This window comes from Balaenoptera physalus (assembly GCF_965194825.1).
Source record: "Balaenoptera physalus genome assembly, chromosome: 1".
Lineage (NCBI taxonomy): Eukaryota > Metazoa > Chordata > Mammalia > Artiodactyla > Balaenopteridae > Balaenoptera > Balaenoptera physalus.
In genome coordinates, this window is record NC_138882.1 from 84765829 (window position 1) to 84782869 (window position 17041).

General features: G+C 45.6%; 1 protein-coding gene and 1 long non-coding RNA gene across 4 annotated transcripts; both read right to left on the minus strand.

Moving 5' to 3' along the window:
- Nucleotides 1-962: 962 nt before the first annotated feature.
- LOC309648194 lies at nucleotides 963-8841 on the minus strand. 3 transcript variants are annotated; one of them, XR_014256517.1, is made up of 3 exons: nucleotides 3232-8841; nucleotides 2785-2922; nucleotides 963-1654 (listed from the first exon to the last, which is right to left on the minus strand). It is a non-coding gene; the product is annotated as an uncharacterized lncRNA (long non-coding RNA). The 3 variants fall into 3 exon arrangements; XR_014256516.1 differs by lacking the exon at nucleotides 2785-2922; XR_014256518.1 differs by lacking the exon at nucleotides 3232-8841 and having other exon boundaries at nucleotides 2785-3211.
- A 5439-nt stretch (nucleotides 8842-14280) lies between these two features.
- On the minus strand, nucleotides 14281-16934 carry LOC309662054 (uncharacterized protein). Its single transcript, XM_082464429.1, has 2 exons — nucleotides 16898-16934; nucleotides 14281-16828 (listed from the first exon to the last, which is right to left on the minus strand). The coding sequence occupies exons 1-2, from the start codon at nucleotides 16916-16918 to the stop codon at nucleotides 14981-14983; spliced, it is 1869 nt and encodes a 622-aa protein (XP_082320555.1). The 5' UTR covers nucleotides 16919-16934; the 3' UTR covers nucleotides 14281-14980.
- Between the last annotated feature and the right edge of the window lie 107 nt (nucleotides 16935-17041).

Consider the following 17041-nt stretch of genomic DNA (forward strand, 5'->3'; position numbering starts at 1 on the left):
TGTTAAACTTATCTTTCTCTAGACTGACGGCTGTCAAGTCCCCCCAAAAAGATAACCTGCTCCCTTCAGAGTCATGATCTCTTGTCCTTATTCTTGTCCTTTTTCTCAAAGACAGTGGACAAGTAATCTGTGCCCATTTTGGTCTGCGGGAAAAGACACAAAACAAGGCAAATTCAGTCCCACAGGAGTTATGAGCTGGGAGAAGAGGGAGAAGCAGAGACAGAGAAACGAGACCCAGAGCAGCACAGATGTGGCTGGGGTGGCATTGACTGAGGGCAAGTGTGGGATGGGGTGGGGACATTGCCATTGCCCTGCAGTTCATTGAGGGAGGGTCCTTGCCCCAAATGCGAACTTGGACAAGAGACCTCACATGGTGAGCAGGCTCTGCCCACAGCTGCACTGCCCAGTGTGCCGGTGGGTGGTCTCCAGCCTCAGACCCGCTCCCCCACCCCCATCAAGGCTACCACCTACCTAAGTTCTCCTCAGGGGCTCACAATCAGTCCTATTCATATATACGTGACTAAATCATCTTGCTGTACACCTGAGTCTAACACAATATTATAAATCAACTATACTTCAAGTAAACCAGTAAGTAAAGAAATAAGCCCCATCCTTGTCCTCTCCAACCTAACCCTCCTCTCCTGTTTGCTTTTTGGCCTCCAGGATCTTACCTGCTCTGAGGTCCCTCTTCTTGCTTACCCAATTTCCTTGTTACCTGGTAACGCCTTCTTTTTGTAATCAGTTCAGAACATTCTAACTGTCAGGTTAAAACAGGTCTGCAAATGAGTTCTTCATTGTAATAAGGGGTGTTAAATTCTGTCGGTAATGCATACATACAGAGAACAACTGAGTGGTTACCAGAGGGGAGAGGCAAGAGAGGGGAAGGGGATTAAGAGGTACACACTACTAGGTATAAAATAAATAAGATACAAGGATGTAATGTACAGCACAGGAAACATGACTACTATTTTATAATAACTTTGATGGGGAATAATCTATAGAAATATCAAATCAGTAGGTTATACACTTGGAATTAATATAACATTGTAAATCAACTATACTACAAAATAAATAAATTAAAATTTTGTTCCTATTCTAAAAGACAATTCTGTCGGTGATGGAATTTCTATCACCCTCCCTCTTATCTCAAGGACCCTGTGGGAGCCTCTCGAGCCTCTCGGCGCCTGAGCAGAAGAGCTTGAGTCTCACGCAGGGGGTGTGGCAGAGGCGAGGGGACACATTCACTGCCTTCCAGTTGTAGCCCTTTTTGACAACCTAATATCAACCATTTATATCCACACGTTTTCCTATTTTGCCACAAACATCACCTCTTTTTACCCCGATAATAAGCCAGGATAGGAAGTCCTACTATGTCATTTTGCAGTTGAGAAAGTTGAGGATCAGAGAAAGAGAGTGACTTGTCCAAGGTCCCAGAGCAAAGCGTCCTCAGCCATGCCAGGGCCCGAGCACCATTGGGAAGCCAGATCCCGACTCACACGGGCACTGAGGAAGTTGGGGGAATTCTCCTTCAACAGCTTCGGCGGGTCCCCCTTCTCGATGGTGTCTTCGGGTCCCGAGTATTTGTGAGACAGGTCACTCGTGCCTATCGTGGTCTTCTCAGCCTCAGTGCTGCTCATCTTGACTTTGAGCACAGCTGCCAGAAAGAGAGACAGTGAGCTTTTGTATCCTTTCCCCAGGGGAGGGTCTCCAAGTTAGGATAACGGGATGGGGACTGAGCAGCCAGTGAAGGGAGGCTCAGGTGGAACAGAAGCAAGTGTGCTTCTCTATGTGGTGGGAGGAGTTGCTGAAAAGGAGGAGGGTGGGATCAAGGGTGGCCCTGGGTCCCCACAGGGCAGGGTCTAAGAAGATGAAGGAGGTCAGCAGACGTCCACTGTGGGTAGAGCCACAGAATGTGGAAGCAGAGATGTAGCGGTCAGCCACAGTGAGAAGGACTGAGCCTGAGATGGGGCCCAGCAACCAGAGCATTTGAATGACCCCACACTTCAAACAGCAGCAAATCCATCTCCTCCCGGTTCAACTTCAGCATCAGGGTTAGAGTCACAGGGGCGGAGCAGGGCCATCTGATCTGCTCTTGACCCTCCTGGGCTGCTTCAGGAAGACCCCCTGGAGGCCCAGCATGACCGTAAGGCAAGCTCTGCATGAAATGGACTGCGGAGGGTCCCGGGCATGAGTGTGAGCAGGGAAACGCAGCCCTGTCCTGAGCCCTGGTGGGGCTCTTCCTGGACCATGCCTGAGAGTGAGAAGGAGGGACTGGGGACCAGAGTCAGCCTGGGATTGAAGTGAACAGAAATACCTGCCCCAGTTCTAGGCTATTGGGTGGAATGTGGGAGATGGGGCTCATTAGAATTGCTGACTATTGGGCCGTATCAACCCTTTGTACTTCTCTGCTCTCTGCATCTCCAAGGCTTGACCTCACTTAAATAAAGAGAAGGTCTGACTTCCCTAAGCAGGTTCTTCCCCCAACAGTCAGAGGTCTGGGCTGCCCTGGACCCCAACCAGAGAAATTGGACAGAGCAGCCCTCGCTTCCCAGACTTTCCAAAGCACCCAGGAAATGACCCCGTTTCACATGTGTGGGCATCTCAGATAAACCCCGTGGCCTTCTGATGTAGGAGAAAGATCCCCACTGTTTTGTCAGTAAGAGAAGCCACGCAAGGCCTTCTGTCAGCTTGGCCAAGACCAGAGCTGAGTCCCGTGTCCAGACGGTCCCTGAGCATTTCCCTGCTGGGGAGCAGATGGGGAGCTTTGGTGGATCAGTCTCTTACCTGGGTGGGGGCAGGATGTCTCAGCGGACTAATGGTGAGTGGGGGTCCCAGGCCTGGGCTTAGGGAGCCGTCAAGGCTTTGGCAGGGGCGCCCACTCTCCCCAAGGGTGGGGTGGGGTGGGTTTCACCAGCCTGGGGCCTGACAGGCAGGTGGATCCAGAGAAGAAAGAAGACAAGGAGGTTGAGGATGATCCTCGGGCCCCAGTGGGGCGGTTTCCACAAGAGTTGTCACAGAGGAGCCCACGGGAGGAACAGGGAGTATCTGGTCAGTCATCTTGCCACACAGATGAGGCCCTCAGCAGGGGGGAAAGCACACAGGCTTGCTGGTGGCAGAGCTGGGACTGGACCACAGGCTCCTGCATCCCCTCCCAGAGCTGCTTCTCCCCTCCTCCACGCTGGGCCCTGTGCACTCCACCTAGAAAAGGCAGAGAAGCAGGTGCAGACTCACCTGAGCTGAGGAGACGTCACCGAGGAGAAGGATGAGTGAGATGTGCACGTGGGCAGGGACCGGTCCCTTTAGAAGGCTCAGCTGGGCTCTTTCCAGGGGCTGGGAGCCCTGAGACCATGTTTGCTGTTTGTCTCCTGGAACATTGCCCCATGCAGCTGGGTGGGCCCCGGGTGGGCCCCACCCAGGAGGGTGTGCTCAGCCGTTCCTGGCCGAATCCCAGGACAGCGGGTCTTGCACCTTCCAAGGAACCTCCCCTAGAGCCTTCTGCTGTCCCCAGCTTGATCTGGGGCTGGGCGGCCAGTGCGGTGTGTCGCAACAGGACAGGGTACCAGGTTGAGAAAACTGGGTCTCTGGACCTGAAGAGGATGGAATTTTGGACGCTGAAGGCAGCATGGTCTCCACTTTCGTTCACTCTGTCCTTCTACGGACGTGGCCTGAGAGCAATAATCACCACCAGCGCCACTTACTGAGAGCTTAGGATGTGCCAGGCACCAAGATACCTGCTGCTGCTGCCTCTTTAGCCTTCCCCACCTAGGAGGGGGATCTGTTGTCTCCACGTAGGAGTGGAAAATACATGCATCAGGATTTGACGTGAACTAAGACTACACAGCTAGGAAACCCAGTCAGGATCGATCCCAGGAAAGCCTGGTTCACATCCTTACTCTTAATCTCTCAATGAAACTTCTTGGGTCACATTAGGACCGGCCTTCTGGGACTCAAAGTCCAGAGGAGTGAAGCAGGTCACTTCACTGCCATCTTCACACCAGATCCTCAGTGGATCCTGGGAGGGAGACGGGTTTCACGACCCACAGGGACAGACAAGGGAAGCCAGAGAGGGCAGTGGGCTCAGCCCTGTCACTTGTTGCTGAGGGGACACTGGGGGTCAGAACCCTGAGTCCTGACCTCACCTCCTCACTCTTGAATTTCCTTCACAGCCCCAAGGGTGCCAAAGACACTGGGGCCCCACTGTCTAGGTCTAGTGGTGGTGACTGCCATGGAATGAGCCTGCAGGCAGGGGCTTGGGCCAAGTTCCCTCCCGGCCCCTTGACGCAGACTTCCCATAAGTCTTCCTGAACTTCCTCCTTCCTCCATGCAAAACAGTCTGCTTGGGGCTTGGCAGCCAGACCCTGGGCTCTGCTATGTTCCAACTTGCAGTGGAAAGGCTGGTCCAGGCTTGGGAAACAAGATGGGGGAGTCAGGGGAGCCTGCCGAGGCTTGGTGAGGAAAGGGGCTGATGAATCGCTGATACTGAACATTTTCCTGCACCTCCGCCCTGAATTTCCCTGTCTGATATGAGAGCATCCCTGGTTCACCTGGTGTGCCGTCCTCAGGCTCCCTGGGCTCTCCTGAGCTGGTCTGACGTCTCCCTTGGACAGGGCCTATTTTCTGGAACCACCTTATTCATCCAAGTAGCTATCCACCAACTGGGGGCCTGGCTGACAATAGGACAGCTCACAGAAGGGGGGTGGAGACCCAGACTGGTGGTCGATGTCTTCCCCATCCTGGGACCTCTTGAGGGCTTCTCCAAAGAGGCGCCACAGTCCCGGCTTTCTAGGAGATCCCAATTTGGTGGTGGAAGAAAACAGGGAACAACTCGTTCTTTTTGTAGTTTGTTTATTAGATTGTTTATATTTACATATAATTTACGTTTTGAGAGCCGACTCTGATCTGGATGTGCACGTGGGGAGGAGAGAGAGATGTTGCAGGTGTGGACGGTTCTTGAGCATCGCTCCGACTCTGGGGGGCATGCCAGTAACCCAGTCGACCCGGGGTGCGGGGGCACCCAGGCCAGGTGGTGGTAGCAATGGAGAGTATGGAAGGCCGTGGCACACAGACCCCAGCCCTCCTGCAGTTCAGAGGTCACTTCCTGTGTGACACCTCCAGGCAGGGCCACAGTCCCCATGTCCTTGTGCATGTTGGTTCGTTTCCCGTGCTGTCCCCTGGCTGTGCTCACTGAGATCTGGACCACGTCTCACTCACACTGGCCCCAGTGCCCAGTGCTGGGTGAGAACTCCATGGACACTGGCTGAACTAGCAAGTGAGGTGTTGTCAGAAAGGTTCGGGGGAAGCGTGTGGGAATTCTGAGGAGGGTGAAATGACTTTTCAGGTGGGGGAATCAGGGAAAGAGTGGTTGGGGGGCATCCTTTGAGTAGGCCTTGGAGCATTGCCAGCAGCCGACACACAGTGGGCAGGCGGCAGTGAGTCGATGATCAGGGCTAGGGATTGCTGTGTCTGTGGTCACGCAGGGCTGTGCTGGCCAGGCACCCCAGGCTTCCAGCAGCAGCTAGGGGAGTGCCAGGAGGTGAGGGAGTGGCGGGTGGGCACTCAGCAGAGGGTATTAGGACACAATTCTGCCTCTCAGCTATCACCCTGGAGGGTGGGAAGACTCAAATGCAGCCCAGAGCCTGTGGTCCCTTCCTGGAAAGCTTTCCAGATCCTGTCTGCAATGGGTTTGTAGGGAGGATTTACTGGTATTAATTCTGTGACCTTTATAACCAAAGGAATTGATTTCTCTGAGGCCACATACAGTGGCAGTTTTGAGAGGTGACCCAGGAGTTCCCTAGGCATTCCTCTGCTCAAATTTGGGACATTGTGGAGAATCCACTCAAACTTGCAAAGATTACTCCTGATCTCTCACCCAATCTCATCAAGCTAAGTCTGGTGCATCTAGGCTGAAGCTGGTAAGTGGGAGGAAGTGGTGGGGGCATGCCAGGAAGGCCCCCTGGGAGTCTGGTTCCAGGCAGCAGTGTTCCTCTCCTGGCGGTCCCAATCACAGGCCCAGTGGGAGACTCCTGCCCTAAGCCTGGAGATTTGATTTTCTGTTTCTCTAGCTTCCACTTGGTGGTGCCACTGAGCACTTGTCACACATAGTTGTCACATGAGGTTTCTCCAGGGCTGCTGGGCTGTCTTTGCTTGTTGCCACATGGGGCATCAATCTTGCACCCTTTTTTTTTTGCAGGTGCGTGCCTTCTGGTCTTCAATGAAAGCTTCTGAAGGACTGAGGGATTTTCTTATTTATTTGTATTCTATTCTTTCCCCAATGCCTACCACAGAGCTTTGCATAAAATCATGTTTTGGGGATGCAGTTGTTAATGAAAATAGAAGCAGGAAAATTGTATTTATTTTTATCACATTTAAATTTTATTTATTTTTATTTTAAAGTCAAAATGTGTTTTAATCATTATTCTTGATGTTTAAGGAAAACGATAATATAAATTGGAGAATAAAAATATTTATCTCTGCTACAATATCAAAGAAGCATTTCAATCCAAGTCCAACCAAAAATCAAAACAAGAAGAGGCATTGTATGATTTTCAAAGAATGGGAAAGTGAAAATTAATAGAGAAAAGCATCATTAATGTCTAATAATCACCAATATCATGCCAAGTGAAAGAAGGCAGCCACAAAAGACCACATACTGTAGGATTCCATCTATATGGAATGTTCAGAGTAGATAAACCTATGAAGACAGAAAGTAGATTAGTTGTTGCCTAAGGTTAAAGGGGGAGGGTTGGGAGAAATAAGGATGGTTGCTAATTGGTAAGGGGTTCTTTGTGAGTGACGGAAATGTTTGAAATTAATTGTGGTGATAGTTGCACGACTCTGTGAATATTCTAAAAATGATTGTACCCTTTAAATGGGTAAATTATGTGGTATGTGAATTAAATAAAGCTGTTGTATCTTTTAAATAAAGGGACCTCTATCCTCTGCCCCTCACTATTGCTGGTTTCCATCACAGCTCAAGGGTCCTGTGCATTGAGAGGCAAGTCCCCTCTCGCTGGGCTGGGTCACAGGCTAGCGAGTGCAGGTGGTCACTTAAAAGGCTCTTCTGTTCAGCTGGTTTAGGTATTTCTGGGCTGACTGTGGTGTTGAGTAAACCTAGCCCTGGGGCCCACAGATGTGGGTAATTAACAAATCCCGGGGATGAGTCGGGTGGCTCCGTGGGAGGGGGTGAACGCCTCTGAGTGAGATGTCGCCATTGCATCATCAGTTGTGGACAGCCATCTTTCTGACCATTCATCTCATCCTTCTCAGGTGAGCCTAGATTGGTAAAACGCACAGTACTCCCTCCTGAGTAGGGAAAAACCCACTTCTTCCCTACTGTGAGTTTCTTTCCTGTGTGTCTCCTTTACTCTCAGACAAAAAAATTTCACCTCTGACGCTTCTGGTCACCAAGTGTGTGGGTTTCCCACCTCCCTGCTCCCAACCCCCCAGCCCGCCAACAGGCAATTCTCTGCAACACCAGCCGGGTGTCCTATAATTTAACTCAATTCTGACACTATCTACCTGGAGATAGAGTCAGATCCCACAGGTTAAGGGCTCAGTCCCACAAGACTGCCCCCCCCCATTCAGATGCCAATCGCAAATAGGTCTCCTGGTTACCCACAACTTCTGTCCGACTTGGCTAAAAATCGGAGGTTCCCATGCCTTCTCCCACACTTTGGATTCGATTAATTTGCTATAGTGGCTCAGAGAACTCAGGGAAACATTTACTTGCAGTTACCAGTTCATTGAAGAATACAATAAAGGATACAGATGAACATCCAGATGGAGGAGATGCACAGGGCAAGGTATGTAGGAAGAGAAGTGGAGCTCCCATGCCCCCTCTGGGTGTACCACTCTCCCGTACCTCCTGGAAGCCCTCTGAACCCTATACTTTTGGGATTTTATGGAGGCTTCATCATTTAGGATGATGGATCATTAACTCCATTTTCAGCCCTTGTCCCTTCTCAAGAGAATGAGGGGCAGGACTGAAAATTCCAAGCTTCTAATTATGGCTTGGTATTTCTGGTGACCAGCCCTCAACCAGGAGCCCGCCCTGAGTTGCCTCGTTAAAGCAAAAGACACTCCTATCACCCAGCAAATTACAAGGGTTTCAAGAGCCCTGTGTCAGGAACCAGGGTCAAAGACCAAGTATTAGAACAAAAGATGCTTCTAGCGCAAGGGTTTCAGGAACTCTGTGCCTGAAACTGGGGGAAGAGGCCAATATGGACTTTCTATTATCTCTCAGCTCCAATGAGCATAGACCTCTGAATCATTCACTCTGGGGGACAGGGATGGGGTGACATGGGATAGAGTAAAAACTGATTGATTCTGTCTTTTGATTTAAGCCCCAAACCAAAGGCCAGCTCTCTTGTCGTTTAGGTGTTTGTCCTTTAGGCTGATTATAAAATTCTCTGCCAGGGTCCTTTTGCTTTTAGCTCATCTACTGACAGAGTCCAGATGCAAATGCTTCTGCAGCAACTGGAGACTTTGCTCTCTAATGAATCATTCTTTCTCTCTCTTCCATCTTGAGGCTTTGTGTACAGGGATAGGAGTGTACAGAAGATGTCTCTGCCTCCACTCACTTTCTCTTAAATCCAGTGCCCTTCAGTGACTTTGTCATATGGAGGTCTGGGTAGGTCAGGTCCCTGATATGAAAGCCTGTCCCTTTCATTATAGACGTGACCCTTCCCTTGATATAAGTCCCTGAGTGGGCAGGTGAGGTCCCCCAGGATCCTGGTTCTGTTCCGACCAGAACTTGGATCATTCCTTGAGGACCCCAGCCTTGAGTGCCCTGGGTTAGTGGGTGAAGGGATGCCAAGGTGGGGTGGTAGTAGAGGAAGGTGGGTACTGATTGGCAGGTTCTGGCCCCCGGGGGTGTTGTTCTTGTCTCTATGACCTCTCCTCAGCCCCGTGTCCCCCACACTCCATAAGCAGAACCTGCGATTCCTAACCCCACAGCTCAGCCCCATCTCCCCACCCCTGACCCCTTTTCTTCCACGGCATCTTCTCCTGGGCTCACAGTCTAAGCCCTCAACCCTCACCCCACCCCCTGCTCCTATTTAGGGAGCTTCCTACCAAGTCATCTGGATCAAAGGAAAAGCAAGGCCATAGTTTTTCTTTTTGGCTCCATTTTCATCCCCTCCACAGCCCTCATCTCTCATTCTTCTTTCCTACAGACTCTCAGTTTGGAAAATACACCTATGTTGTTGCTTTGTCAGTCACAGCCTGTTGACAGCAAAAATGAGTGGCAATGTGTCCGAGGAGGCCACCAGGGACCTGGTCACCCTATTTCACAGATGCATCCAAGAGAAGCCCAAATCGGTCAGAGAGGAAAAGTCTGAAGAAAGACCATTTTCTTGACTACCTGGTTATCTTTACCAGTGGTATGGTTGGGTCTGGAGCAGGGAGAGACCCCCAGAGCGGGGAGACCCTGGGGGCATGGGTGTGGCCCTTGGAGAATCTGGGCTCACTGAGGGACCCTGGGGTTGGACACCTGCCTAGCTGCTCCTGAGCCCCACTTGCCATCCTCTTTCTGTTGCAAAATGGATTAGTGTTCCTATTGTCTTGTTTAAGAAATCTTTGCCTACCTAGACCGAGGTCTTGATATTTTCTTATGTTACAGGAGCTTTATTCCTTTACTTTTCACATTTAGACCTACGTTCCATTTGGAATTGATTTTTGTCTACTTGTGAGGTCAAGTTTCATTTTTTTTCACGTGAATATCCAGTTGATCCAGTACAATGTGTTGAAAAACTTCTCCTTTTCCTACTGCTCAGCAGTGTTGCTTCTGTCATAGAACAAGTATACTGTATGAATATGTCTTTATCTCAGTTCTCCATTCAGTTCTGTTGACCTGAAACAAATAGACCGCCAGATATTTCTCCAGCAAAGATGGGTTTATTTGGGATCAGTAGAGAATTGCAGTTCAGTCTGCAACCATGGAGAGCCACGTGCGAGTCCCTGACAACAAGGGAAGAAGAATACTTTTATAGGGAAGAAAAAGAAGTTGGGAGGGCTATAGCAAACAAAGACACCAGGTCTTTCTATTGACCAAGTCCTTGACAGGAAAGAAGAGTCTTCCTGCTGGATTCTGCTATTGTCTCAGTGTGAGAGCGCCCCCTGCTGGTCTCCCAACTCTATTCGAGGTTTCTGTTTATTAACTTTTTACAGTTCTCTTGGTCTATTTGACTATCCTTGAACCAGTTCCACAGTGTCTTAGTTATGTTAGCTACTATAATAAACCTTAATTAACGTCTAGTATTATAAATCCTCCAACTCTTCGTTTTCATAATTGCTTTGCCTATTCTTAGCCTTTTGCAATTCTATGCATTTTTTTCTTAAAATAAGCTTGTCAATTTGTACAAAAATTCTGGCTAGAATGTTGATAGAGATTGCCCTGAATCTATAGATCACTTTTGGGAGAACTGAGAGCTTTACAATAGCAGAGTTTTCTAGTCCATGAACATGGCATATCCTTCGGTGGCTTCCTATCCCATTTAGAGTAAACTCCCAATTTGCAAAGTCCTTCTTGGTCTGGCCTCTGCCCACCTCTCAGACCTTACCTCCCATCTCTCTCTCTGCTTTTCTTTTACATCCTTCTGGCTCTTCTTTTTGTTCCTTGAACACATCAGGCTGGCTCCCATCTGAGTGTGCTTTGTATTAGCTCTATTCTCTAACGGCAGGACTCTTCCCCTTGCTGGATCTACTGTTATTTAGAGGCAAGGTAATATAGTAGTTAATGTACAACATGGTGATAATAGTTAACAATACTGTACTGTAGGGACATTCCTGGTGGCACAGGGGGCCTCCCAATGCAGGGGACCCGGGTTCAATCCCTGTTCAGGGAACTAGATCCCTCATGCATGCTGCAAGTAAGAGTTTGCATGCCACAACTAAGGAGCCTGCGAGCTGCAACTAAGGAGCCTGCCTGCTGCAACGAAGACCCGGTGCAACCAAATAAATAAATAAATAATTAAAAAAAACCCCAAAACAATACTGTACTGTATACTTGTAGTCTACTAAGAGGACCGATCTTAAGTCTGCTCAACACACACACACACAATGGTAACTATGTGAGGTGTTGCTTGATTGTGGTGATCACTTCACAATGTATACGTATATGTATATCAAAACATCAAGTTGTATAACTTAAATATATACAATTTTTATATGTCAGTGATATATCAATAAAGCTGTTTTTTTAAAAAAAGAACAGGCTCCGTGGAGTCAGACGTGGAGCCAGGTTTGAATTATGCCTCTGCATTTACCAGCTTAGTCACCTTGAGCACGTTCCTTTACCTTGTTGTTCCTTGGGTTCCTGATCAGCAACTGTTATAAGATGAGATGAATGGATATATGCAAAGTCCATGGGGAAGTACTCAGCACAGAAGAAGCACTTCTAAAGTTATTTTTATACTTTTAGTTATTTTCTCAGTCTCCAGAAATCTCTCGATCTTACAGAAGGCACTCCCCATACTCTTCTTATTTTCTACATGGTAAAGAAATTAAGTTGCTCAAAAATGTAATAATATCACACTTCTGTTCTCTTTCATCCTAAACATTCCCCCCTAAGGATTCTAAAGTATCTAGTAATCCCCCTTCAAGCATAGGCCATCCCATGTTTCAGATACCGGTGAAGTCATTGACTATGATATCAGTTTGCTCTAATCATAAAGACAAAATCGCCCTGTAAAATAGAAAGTAGGTATAATGAGAACTGGCAAAAATCCCAAATGGAGCCTCGATATTTAACCAGTATAATCTGATTCATCATCTTATGTACTAAAGTGGCCATAATTCTTAACTTTAAAAAAAAAATATTTTATTTATTTATTTGGGCCCCGTCTTCGTTGCAGCAGGCAGGCTCCTTAGTTGCAGCATGCAAACTCTTAGGTGCAGCATGCATGTGGGATCTAGTTCCCTGACCAGGGATCGAACTCCGGCCCCCTGCCTTGGGAGCGTGGAGTCTTAACCACTGTGCCACCAGGGAAGTCCCATTCTTCACTTTTTAAAGTAATTGTTTGAATTCCCCTCTCCACCCAACCAGAAATCTAATATTACTCTCTTGAGGTCTTTACCTATCCTTGAGTTGTCTAAACCCTGGGGGCTTCAAGGCCAATGGGAGTGAATCTTCTTTCTCAAGTTAACCAGAGAGAGTCCTTTGCTGCAGTGACTGCTGGCTGCCACATGGTGTCGCTTTCAATGGCTGGTCTTCACAATTGGAAAGATGTTGAAGGCTGGGATGTTTGTGAAGGTTGGGATTGTGTCCTGGCAGTGGTGGTAGGGATGCATGTTTGGCACCAAGCTTGTGGTTCTTTTCTAAGTACACTACCTTGAAGGTTTGTCTAGGGGTCTGTCTCTACCTCCAGACTATGAGCTTCTAGAAGGCAGAATGTTAAACAATTTATTTATTTTTTATTGAGGAATATTTGACCAAAATGATATATATTTAAGGTGTGCAATTTGATGATTTGATATACACAATACATTGTAAAATAATCACTGCAAGCAAGCTAATTAACATATTAATCACCCTGAAATATATGTATATATATGTATATTTATTTATACACACACATATATATATTTATTTTTTCCAGCAGTGTGAACACTTATCATCTACCTTCTTGGCAAATTTCAAGTATACAATAAAGTATTGTTAACTATAGCCACATTGCTGTACATTAGCTCTTTAGCATTTATTCGTTTTGCTTTACTGAAACTTTGTATCCCTTGACCAACATCTTCCCATTTCCCTCTCCCCCCATCCCCTGGTAACCACCTTTCTACCTTGTTTCTATGAGTTCAGCCCTTTTAGATTCATATATAGTGTGATCATGCAGGATTTGTCTTTCTGTGTCTGGTTTATGTCATTTAGCATAATGTTCTCCAGGCTCATCCATGTTGCTGAAAGTGGCAGGAGCTTTTTCTTTTTTGATGGCTGAATAATGTTCCACTACATACACATATCACATTTTCTTTATCCGTTCATTCGTCTATAGACATTTAGGTTTTTTCCAGATCTTGGTTACATGAATAATGCTGAAATGAACACAGGAATGCAGATATCTCTTCGAGATCCTGGTTTCATTTCCTTTGAATGTGTATCCAGAAGTAGGATTGCTGGATCATAAGGTAATTCTATTTTTAAGTTTTTGAGTTTTTGAGGACACCTCCATTATTTTCCATGATCTGTCCATTTAAAAAAAATTATTGCCCAGACCAATATCAAGAAGCTTTTCCCCTATGTTTTCTTTTAGGAGTTTCACAGTTTCAGGACTTATATTTAAGTCTTTAATCCTTTTTTAGTTGATTTTTGTATATCATGAGATCAGGGTTCTAGTTCCTTCTCCTGCATGTGGATATTCAGTTTTCCCAGTACCATTTATTTTATTTTAAAAAAAATTTATTTATTTAATTAATTTATTTTTGGCTGTGTTGGGTCTTCATTGTTGTGCACGGGCTTTCTCTAGTTGTGGTGAGCGGGGGTTACTCTTCATTGCGGTGCGCGGGCTTTTCATTGCGGTGGCTTCTCTTGTTGAAGAGCACAGGCTCTAGGCATGCGGGCTTCAGTAGTTGTGGCTTGCAGGCTCTAGAGTGCAGGCTCAGTAGTCATGGTGCACGGGCTTAGTTGCTCCGTGGCATGTGGGATCTTCCCGGACCAGGGCTCGAACCCGTGTCCCCTGCATTGGCAGGCGGATTCTTAAGCACTGCACCACCAGGGAAGCCCTCCCAGCACCATTTATTGAAGAGGCTGACTTTTCCTCATTTTGTGTTCTTGGCACCTTTGTTGAAGATCAGTTGACCTTAAGGTGTGGATTTATTTCTGGGCTCTCTATTCTGTTCCATTGGTCTATATGTCTGTTCTTATGCCAGTACCACACTGTTTTGATTACTGTAGTTTTTTTTTTAATTATTATTTTTTAAATGCTATTCTTTTTTTTTTTTTTGTATTAGTCTTGAATTCATTTTTTATTATTTGACTGCTAACAGCTTTTAAGTCCCCCACCCCTCTTCCCATTCTACCTAACTTAGGCAAGATGATTAGAAAGCCTGGGTCTCTTTTCTTTGGCACTGGTGGAAAGTTTAAACCCCATTCAGATACCCTCTCTTCAGCCCCACCCATATCAACATAAAAACCCCATACCAACAAAACTGAAGAAGAGAGCCCATAATGCATTAATCATGATGACTTAGATCATAGTTTTACATCTATTATATGCCACTCAAGCCCTCATTCAGATTTATACTGTATTGTCTCATAAATTCAGTGTTCTTGCTCTTTCAGGAAACTTTGAACATGAGCCTCACCCAAGGAAGGATGTTCTTCAATCTGATTAAATCCTTCCCAGAGACCTTCATGGTGACATATGAAACAACAGTAACGAAGGCATAAAATAAACAGATTTCAAAACTCAGGTTGAAAGCCATCAAAAAGTAAAATAGCCTTTTCAAGAAATCTCAAATAAATACTTACTAAATTAAGATCACAGAACTTTTCCACAGGTATCCTTGTAACTTTGACAGCCATTACAGGCTTTATGATTTTGATTTTTCATTACTAAGCAGAATTTAACGTGAATAACCTCTGATAAGAACTTAGTTTCCTCTAGTATGAATTTGATGTGCAGTCTGTTGTGAGAAAATAGTGAAACAGTTTATCATATTCATTACTTCTAAGATTTTTCTACAATATAAATTCTGTGGTGAATCCTAAGGTTAGACCGTATGTTTTCTCTCTGATGTGAATCGTCTCATGACCCCAAAAGTGTGAACATTTGATAAAAGCTTAACTCATTCATTACATTTATAAAGTTTCTCTCCAGGAGGAATTCTAACATTACATAAGGCTTGATCTTTGGATAAAAGCCCTGCCATACCCATTACATTTATGTGCTTTCTTTCATAGATGTATATTCTGTTGTCTAGTTAAGTGTGAGCCCTACTTAGAGGCTTTGCCAAATACGTGACTTTTATATGGTTTCTATTCAGTGTGGACTCTTTGATGCCGAGTAAGGCTTGAATATGCATAAAAGGTTTTGCCACACACATTACATTTGTGAGGTTTCTCTCCACTATGAATTATCTGATGATCTCCAATGCATGATCTTTGGATAAAAGCATTACTACGTATATTAGGTTTACAAAGTTTCCTTTCAGTATGCATTTTCTGATGTCTAGTAAGGTTTGCAAATTGGCTAAATGCCTTGCCACACTCATTACATCTGTAAGGCTTCTCCCCTGTATGGATTCTTTGATGTTGGCTAAGGCTTGAACACACATTAAAGGCTTTGCCACACTCATTACATTTGTGAGGCTTCTCTCCAGTATGAATTATCTGATGAATGACAAGGTTAGAGGACTGGTTAAAGGCTTTGCCACATTCCTTACATTTGTAAGGCTTTTCTCCACTATGGATTCTCTTATGTTGAGTAAGGCTTGAACGCTCCATAAAGGCTTTGCCACACTCATTACATTTGTAAGGTTTCTCTCCTGTATGAATTCTCTGGTGAATTACAAGATTTGAATGTTGACTACAGACCTTGCCACATACACTACATTTATATGGTTTCTCTCCCGTATGGATTCTCTGGTGTCTAGTGAGGTGTGAGACTCGGTTAAAGGATTTGTCACACTCATTACATTTGTAAGGTCTCTGCCCCGAATGAATTCTCTGATGATTAGTGAGATTCGAGCTTCCTCTAGAAGCCTTCCCACATTTGTTACATTTATAAGGTTTCTCTCCAGTATGGATTCTCTTATGTTGAGTTAGGCTTGAATGCCCAGAAAAAGCTTTGTCACACTCACTACATTTGTAAGGTTTCTCTCCAGTATGAATTTTCTGATGACTTGCAAGATTTGAATTCTGACTACAGCTCTTGCCACATATATTACACTTATAGGGTTTCTCTCTGGTATGGATTCTCCGATGTCTAGCAAGGTTTGCAAATTGGATAAAGGCTTTATCACACTCATTACATTTGTAAGGTCTCTGCCCAGAATGAATTCTCTGATGACTAGTGAGGTTTGAGCCTTCTCTAAAAGCTTTCCCACAATCATTACATTTGTAAGGCTTTTCAGTAATATGTGCTCTCTGATGTTGTGTAAGTAATGAAGGATGTACAAAAATCTTCCCAGATTTATTACAAATGTTGATGCTGACACTAGGAAGAATTCTTTGAAGTGGTGGAGCAGAACAACTATTGTTGATCAACTTCTCAACTTGGTTGCATTTATAAACTTTCTCTTTGGTTTGAAACTTCTGAAGTTCAGCCAGATGAGACTGAAGCCTTAATCCAACTTCATTCTCAAAACATGTTATATATGTGTTTTCTGCATAGGTTATGTTATTTTTTAGTTTTAACAAATATCTTATATATGACTTCTCATGTTTATAATATTGAGAAGTACTTTTTCTTACAGATACACTCTGCTTTAGAGGGAAATCATTCCAGGATTTGTTCTGTTGTTGATCTCTTCTACTAGTGAGATTTTTGTTATAGGTTGTAATAACTCCTTTGTAATTTGTTTCATCATATCCACAATGACCTTCAAACTCACGCATATTTTGCTGGACTTCCCTGAAATCAAAATCCTTGATGTCATTTCTTTTGTGTCTTCCCAACATCAATGTTGGGAATAATTCTCCTTTGTTAATATCCTCTTTTGGTGACAATTCCTTGATCACACATTGAGTAGCGATATCCAGGGAGAGCAGGTTCCTGTAGGTCTCCACCATCACGTCCCTGTACAAGGCCCTCTGAGCAGGGTCCAGGCATTCCCACTCCTCCTGAGAGAATTCGATGGCCACATCCCTGAAGGTCAACAGCACCTCAGGTCACACAGCTAAGAAATGGCAGAGACAGCTCCTGAATTAGGTGGTCCAAATTTAGAACTGAACCCGAACGCGTCTGCCGCTCATTCCGATTCACTTCCGGGTCTTTTAATGCTATTCTTGTCTGCTTACATTCTTTTTATTTATGTAGGTATGTATGTATGTATGGCTGTGTTGGGTCTTCATTTCTGTGTAAGGGCCCTCTCTAGC

What these genes read in the sequence shown, in the direction of transcription:
- LOC309662054 (XM_082464429.1), bottom strand. Translation starts at nt 16,918, where the DNA reads ATGAGCGGCAGACGCGTTCGG. An exon ending in TGAGCGGCAGACGCGTTCGG is followed by an intron (nt 16,829 to 16,897) that starts GTTCAGTTCTAA and finishes GTGTGACCTGAG; the next exon opens with GTGCTGTTGACCTTCAGGGA.